The 7,788-nt window shown below is 40.8% G+C and overlaps 1 protein-coding gene across 1 annotated transcript in view; it reads left to right on the forward strand.

The window, feature by feature from the left end:
• The window catches only part of BLOC1S2 (biogenesis of lysosomal organelles complex 1 subunit 2), an 11,622-nt gene extending 9,882 nt beyond the window's left edge, over nucleotides 1-1,740 (forward strand). The window contains exon 6 of the mRNA XM_037739536.1: nucleotides 1,667-1,740. Coding sequence (XP_037595464.1) covers nucleotides 1,667-1,698 — 32 coding nt within the window. The 3' untranslated portion in view covers nucleotides 1,699-1,740. The remainder of the gene's footprint in view (nucleotides 1-1,666) is intronic.
• The last annotated feature ends 6,048 nt before the right edge of the window (nucleotides 1,741-7,788 follow it).

Here is a 7,788-nt window from a genome sequence, read left to right on the forward strand (position 1 = left end):
GTTGACCAGGATGGTCTCGATCTCTTGACCTCGTGATCCACCCGCCTCGGCCTCCCAAAGTGCTGGGATTACAGGCTTGAGCCACCGCGCCCGGCCAAGTACATGATTTTTATCCCCATTTTGTAGGCAAGGAAACTGGTTTAAGGGGATAAGTAACTTGCTTAAGGACACAAAGCTAGTACATGGAAGAGCCATATTTCTAAGCAGGTCTGTTTGCTTACAAAGCTCAAGTTTTTATTTGTGGTTGAGAAGGCTGGAGCACCTTCAATAATGTAGATAGGGGCTGGGCATGGTGGCTCACGCCTGTAATCCCAGCACTTTGGGAGGCCAAGGTGGGTGGATCACCTGAGGTCAGGAGTTTGAGACCAGCCTGGCCAACATGGAGAAACCCCATCTCTATTTAAAAAAACAAAATAAATTTTAAAAATGATAATAATATAGATAAATATGTCTTAAACAAATAGTCAGTTGAGGGTTTTCTTGAAGGATCACTTTTCCTTTAAGGAAGAAACTAGTATTTTTAGTGCCAATGGCTTGCTACCTGGCTCTGGCTCTTATACACATGGTTAAAAGTAATGAGTTTAGTGGGTTTTTGTTGTTGTTGTTTTGTTTTTTATAAGAGATGAAGTCTTGCTGTATCACCCAGGCTAGGGTGCAGTGGTGTGATCATAGCTCACTGTAGCCTTGAATTCCTGGGCTGTAGTGATCCTCCTGCCTCAGCCTCCTGAGTAGCTGGGACTACAGGTGTGCACCATCACATCTAGCTACTTCAAAAATTTTGCTTTTGAAACAAGGCCTTGCTATGTTGCCCAGGCTGGTGTCGAACTTGTGTCCTCAAGCAGTCCTCCCACCTCAGCCTCTCGAGTAGCTGGAATCACAGGCCTGAGCTACCACATTTGGCCTGAGTTTGTTTTTGTCCTAGATAACATTTACAGATTATTTTAGTATCATCTTTTAGCAAGGGTGGATGGACTACTTCAAGAGGGTAGTTTGTAGTAGGCTGGGATTTGATATGGGTGGTGATTAACCATCAGTTTCATTGTCTACAATTACATTTGGCCAATGATTACTGTGAACCTTACCATGTATAAGGTATCTTAGTTCACAGTAACCATTTGTGACAGAGTTCCTTTTTCCGTTAAAATTGTGAAACCCGGTGCTTTCATGGTTTTAACAGAAGAATGGAATGTCACAGTAAGAGGCTTATTGATGGCCTTTTAAATTTCTGTATCTTTCAAAATTGCTTTCCTGGCGAAAGGTATAAGGATAAGAACATAAAAGGGGAAACATACATTTATTCTTCCTAAGGGTTCCAGTCTGGTTCCAGAGGGCACCTGGGACAGTGCTGAGAGAAGCAGTTTTTATTAAGGCTCCTGATAGGTCAAGTGACAGATGTGCCTCATCCTGGTGGAGCTGTCTAAGCAGGTGCTGTTGACAGGGTTAGGACTTGTAAACCTGTGTTAGGTTCTCAATTCTGGGTGTCTGTGCTTGACTTCTTCCAAGTTTTACAGATCAGTGACCTGTATATTTGGACAGATGATGAGATTGAAGCTAATAGATTTTTAGCAATATTATAGGTATTTTTAACTTGACCAGAAATGCTAACTAAAAACTGTCTTTGTAAGAGCTAGTTTTAAAAGATGTAACTTTCTTTCATCCCTCATAGAAGCCAAATACAAGAAGCTGGAGAAGCGATGAGAAACCTGTTTTTATGGGATAGAGTCTTTTTTTTTTTTTTTTNGCAGCCTTACCTGGATCAGATCAACGTCATTGAAGAGCAGGTAGCAGCTCTTGAGCAGGCAGCTTACAAGTTGGATGCATATTCAAAAAAACTGGAAGCCAAATACAAGAAGCTGGAGAAGCGATGAGAAACCTGTTTTTATGGGATAGAGTCTTTTTTTTTTTTTTTTTAACATGGAAGAATGTTTTATAAAACCCAAATCCTGAGGCTGATGAATTGTGAAAACTCCTCAAAAGGAAACTAAGCTGGTCATCCCAGGAACATCTCAACGTTGGAGTAAACTGGAGGACTGTGGCTATTCGTGAACCTTCTTTGAGGCAGTATCCCTCAGAACCTCACACTTAAAACTCCTTACCTTTTACTTGAATGCTTTGCCGTATTCAGGACAGAGACTCTCTCAAAGTTGAGAATACAGCTGGGCTTGCCAGTAAAATCAAATGAGAGGACCTACTTTCTCTGGTAGTGGATGAATACTACATTATTTTCTTAAGTGGCTGGTTTTTTAGTTACTATGTAAATGGTTGTTTTTTTTCTGTTAATGATGCTAATGTGTTATAAACAAGATTCTAAATTTAAAAAGGAAAAGAAAACAAACTTGGTTCTTTTGTAGTTTATCACCTTGTGAATGTCAGTAACTTACTTTTCATAATATTGCAAATAACGTAAAATCTAAACTCCAAGCTGAGTCTTCTAGATTGAGCAGAAATGGTGAAAGGAATGTTGATAATTTGGTGTATGTGATGGCCTCTCTTGTTTATTTTCTATGTGAATCAGATTGACATGTGGCCAGTTTTGGAAATGTGATGAAGACAAAGACTAGATGGGTATGTGTCTTTATGTGTTGGGTGGGGAGGTGAGGATCGCCAGTCATAAAGGATTTTATAAAATACCTTCCTACTGTGTGTGTAGTATCGGGGGGTCTTAGGGACCTAATCGACTTCTTTTCACGCTTAAGACATCAGCGAATGGGACATACTGACTGACCAGTCTAAGTTGAAAGATAGGCAGCCTTACCCAGAACACACAAATACACTTAGGTTGATTGCATATTAGCAGCTGGGAAGGTGTCTGAGGTCCCCAATTACATCTCCCAAATAATTTCTTACTTCTCTTTCTGTCATTTCCCCTCTGTTCCAGACCAACATCATTTATCCTCTATTCTTCTGGACTATTGCTGTAGTCTCTTCTCATCTTAACTGTTCCTCCAAATCACCCTTCACTGCTGCCAGAGCAATCTTAAAAATATAAACTGGCCATATTACTCCTGCTTAGAATCCGATATTGACTTATCATGGCCTCTTTGAAAAAGCTGGACTTTTATTATGCATGTAAGTCCCTCTGTTTGTTTGCTTATAGACAGGGTCTCTTGTCACCCAGGCTGTATTGCAGTGGTGTGGTAATAGCTCCCTGCAGCCTTGACTCAACTGATCCTCCTACCTCAGCCTCCTGAATAGCTAGGACTACCTGCACACTCCCCCATGCCTTGCTAATTATTTTTGGTACAGATGGAGCCTCACTATGTTGTCTAGGCTGGTCTTGAACTGACCTCAAGTGATTCTCTTACCACAGCCTCCCAAAGTGCTGGGATTGTAGGCATGAACCACCTTGCCTAACATAAGGCCCCTATTTAAACATTTTTTAAAAACTTGTAATATGTACATTATTTTCTCCTATTATAGAAAATAAAAAGCAAAAGAGGAATTAAACTGCAACTCTCCCATCTCAACATAGAATCAGTCTTACCTCTTCTTCCAGCCCTTTTCCTTTTCCGTGTATGTATTGATCTATTGTGTGTGTGTGTGTGTGTGTGTGTGTGAGAGAGAGAGAGAGAGAGAGAGAGAGAGAGAGAGAGAGAGACCGGGGGGGGGGAGAGAGAGAGAAAGAGAAAGAGAAAGAGAGAAAGACACTGCCCAGCCTGGAGTGCAGTGGGGCAATCTCAGCTCACTGCAACCTTTGCCTCCCAGGTTCAAGCAGTTCTCCTGCCTCAGCCTCCCAAGTAGCTGGGATTACAGGCACCCACCACTAGGCCCTAGTAATTTTTGTCTTTCTACTAGAGATGGGGTTTCACCATGTTGGCTAGGCTGATCTCAAATTCCTGACCCCAAAGAAGCTACCCACCTGGCCTCCCAAAGTGCTGGGATTATAGGCGTGAGCCACCACCCCTGGCCATATTGATCTATTTTTTAAAAGTTTTTATTTCAGTAGCTTTAAACCATTTCTATATCCTGTTATATGGTACTGTGTTCAGCTCTCTTCAGCCACCTTAAATTCCCATGGATGAGTTCTCATGAACTTTTTATTTTAGAATAGATTTAGATTTATAGGTAAGTTGTAAAGATAATACAGAATTTCATGGATGACATTTTTTTTTATAAATAGTAGACGTATTTTCAGAGTACATATGATAATACATGTATATAATGTATAAAAATCAAATCAGTTATTGGGATATCCATCACCATAATATTTATCTTGTCTCTATGCTAGGAACATTACTTGAATCATTCTCTTCTACCTATTTTAAAATGTACAGTAGATTAAATGTTATAGTCACTACTGATCTATCATAGGTCTTATTTCTTCTACATTTGTGTCCACTAATCAAACTCTTCATCCTCCCACCCCCCCCCCACCTTTTCTGGCCCCTGGTAACCACCAATCTACCTCCATCTCCATAAGATCCAGTTTTTTAGCATCCACATGTGAGTGAGAACATGTAATATTGTCTTTTCTGTGCTTGGCTTAGTTCAGTCAACACAGTGACCAACAGTTTCATCCTTGTTGCTAAGAATAACAGGATTTCATTCCTTTTATGGCTGAATGATATTCCATTGTGTATGCACACACCACATTTTCTTTACCCATGCATCCATTGACGGGCACTTAGGCTGATTCCATATTTTGGCTATTGTGAATAGTGTTGCAGTAAACATGAGAGTGCATATATCTCTTTGATACATTGATTTCCTTTCTTTTGGATACATACCCTGTAGTGGAATTTGCTGGATCATATTGTAGTTCTATTTTTAGTGTTTGGGGGAAACTTCATACAATTTTCCATAGTGGCTGTACTAATTTACATTCCTACCAACTGTGTACGAGAATTCTTTCTCTGCATCCTTGCCAGCATGTTAGTTCCTGTCTTTTTGACAGGAAATCTTAACTGGTATGATATCTTATTGTTTGGATTTGTGTTTCTCTGATGAGCATTTTTTTCTTATAGCTGTTGGCCATTTGTATGGTTTAAGAAATGTCTATTTTGATCTTTTGTCCCCCTCCTTTTTTTTTTTTTTTTTTTTTTGAATGCTGGAATCACACTGGGCTCAAACAGTCCTGTTGGGGCTGGGCGTAGGGGCTGAGGCTTGTAATCCCAGCACTTTGGGAGGCTGAGGCAGGTGGATCACCAGCGGCCGGGAGTTCGAGGCCAGCCTGGCCAATATAGCAAAACCCTATTTCTACTAAAAATACAAAAAATAGCCTGGCATGGTGGTGAGCACCTGTAATCTCAGCTACTTGGGAGGTTGAGGCAGGAGAATCACTAGAACCCTGGAGGTGGGGGCTGCCGTGAGCTGAGACCGTACCACTGTATTCCAATCTGGGTAACAGAGAGAGACTCCATCCCCCAACCCCCGCCCCCCAAAAAATCCTCCTGCTTCAGCCTCCTGAGTAGTTGGGACTATAGGCAATCACCACCACATGTGACATTTGCCCATTTTAAAATATAATTATTTATGGTATTTTTGCTATTGAGTTGTTTGAGCTCCTTATTTTATTTATTCCGGTTATTAATCCCTTGTCAGATGGATACTTTGCAAATATTTTCTCCCATTCTGTGGGTTGTCTCTTCACTTGGTTGATTGTTTCCTTTGCTGTGCAGAAGCTTTTTAGTTTGATACATTCCTATTAGTCTATTTTTGCTTTTGTTGCCTGTGCTTTTGAAATCTTATACAAAAAATTTTTGCCCAGATCATTGTCTTGGAAGAGACTGTCCTTTCCTCATTGTATGTTCTTGGCACCTCATTGTATGTTGTATGTACTTTTGGTGCTAACATAAAATGAGTTGGCTGTAAATGCATGGATTTATATGCGAGTTTCTGTTCCATCGGTCTATGTGTCTATTTTTATGTCAGTACCATACTGATTGGGTTACTATTGCTTTGTAGTAGATTTTGAGGTTGGGTAGTGTGATGCCTTCAGCTTTGTGCTTTTTGTTCAGGATTGCTTTGGCTCTTTGGGGTCTTTTGTGGTTCTATATAGATTTTGTAATTTTTTTTTTCTGTTTCTATTTCTGTAGAGCAGCGGTTCCTAACCATTTTGGCACCAGGGACAGCTTTTGTGGAAGACAATTTTTCCATGGGTGTGGGGGGGGCGGAGGGGGATTTTAATGGTATGAACCTTATTTATTGAAAACATTATTTCTTGCCTTTCTCAAATTGAAGACTGCAAAAAATAAAAGCGATGCTTTATTGAGTTGTCATTAACCTTGAGAGCAGTGGTGCTGCCTCTCCACACTCTGGAAACGGTGGAAACTGTGGCTGGCACATGCCACATCTATCCCACCTTGCTTTACAAAACAGTCCTGAAGCTTAGTCAAATAAAACAATAGTATATGACATTTACATTAGAAAAAAGAGCTGAGTGTAGGAATGGGGGGATGGTTCAGGCGTCAGATTTTTTTTTTTTTTTTTTTTTTTGAGATGAAGTCTTGCTCTGTTGCCCAGGCTGGAGTGCAGTGGGGTGATCTTGGCTCATTGCAACCTCTGCCTCCCAGGTTCAAGTGATTCTCTTGCCTCAGCCTCTGAGTAGCTGGGATTACAGGAGTGTGCCACCACACCTGGCTAATTTTTGCATTTTTACGAGAGACAGGGGTTTCACGTGTTGGTCAAGCTGGTCTCGAACTCCTGACCTCGTGATCTGCCTGCCTTGCCCTCCCAAAGTGCATGAGCCACCGCACCTGGCCTACATCAGATTCTTTGCCCTAGAACCCTCACATGCACAGTTCACAATAAGGTTCTGGCGTCTATAAATAACCGAATGCCACCACTGATCTGACAGGAAGCAAGCTCAGGCGGTTATGCTCACTTGCCCACCACTCACTTCCTGCTGTGCATCCTGGTTCCTAACAGGCTACAGAAGGATACTGGTCCATAGCCCAGGGTTGGGGGATCCTTGCTCTGGAGAATGCCATTTGTATTTTGATAGGGATTGCATTGAATCTATAAATTGCTTTAGGTAGTCCTGTCATTTTAACAATATTAATTCTTCCAATCCATGAGCATGGAATATCTTTCCCTTTTTTGGTGTGTCCTCTTTAATTGCTTTCATCAGTATTTTATAGTTTTTCTTGTGTAGATCTTTCACTTCTTTGGTTAAATTGATTCCTAGGTAGTTTATATTCTTTGTAGCTATCGTAAATGGGATTGCTTTCTTGATTTCTTTTTCAGATTGTTTGCTGTTGGTGCATATAAATGCTACTGATTTTTGTATGTTGATTTGGTATCCTGCAACTTTTACTGAATTCATTTATTATTTCTAAGTCTTTTTTGTGCAGTCTTTTGGTTTTTCAATACAGATGAGTTTTTTGTTTGTTTGTTTAATACCAGTCAGGCCCCTCTGCTGTAGGACTGCTGAGGTCCACACAGATGGGTTTTAATATCTTACTTTTGTATCCTCTTCTTGGAATTATTACCTGCTCATGTTTGGCAAACTTCTCTTCTTCAAGATTCAGTCTTGAGTGCCACTCCTGAGCAATGCTGTATTATTCAAAGAGTAGGAAAAAATGCATGCTTTTGTGACAGCAAAGCAGAGGTATCAGTGTTTATGAGGCAAGAAATGAACAAACAAAAAAGAGGCCTTGCAGAAGCTGTGGGAAAAGCCAGAACTTTGTAGTTTTGTTTGTTTGTTGAGACAGGGTCTTGGTCTGTCATAGGCTGGAGTGCAGTGGCAAGGTAATAGCTTACAGAAGCCTCTATCTCCTGGGCTCAAGTGTCCTCCCACCTCAGTCTCTGGAGTAGCCACCCTGCCCAGCTATTTTTTTTTTTTTTTTT

Source organism: Cebus imitator, unplaced genomic scaffold (genome assembly GCF_001604975.1).
Source record: "Cebus imitator isolate Cc_AM_T3 unplaced genomic scaffold, Cebus_imitator-1.0 Scaffold71, whole genome shotgun sequence".
NCBI classification, from domain to species: Eukaryota; Metazoa; Chordata; class Mammalia; order Primates; family Cebidae; genus Cebus; species Cebus imitator.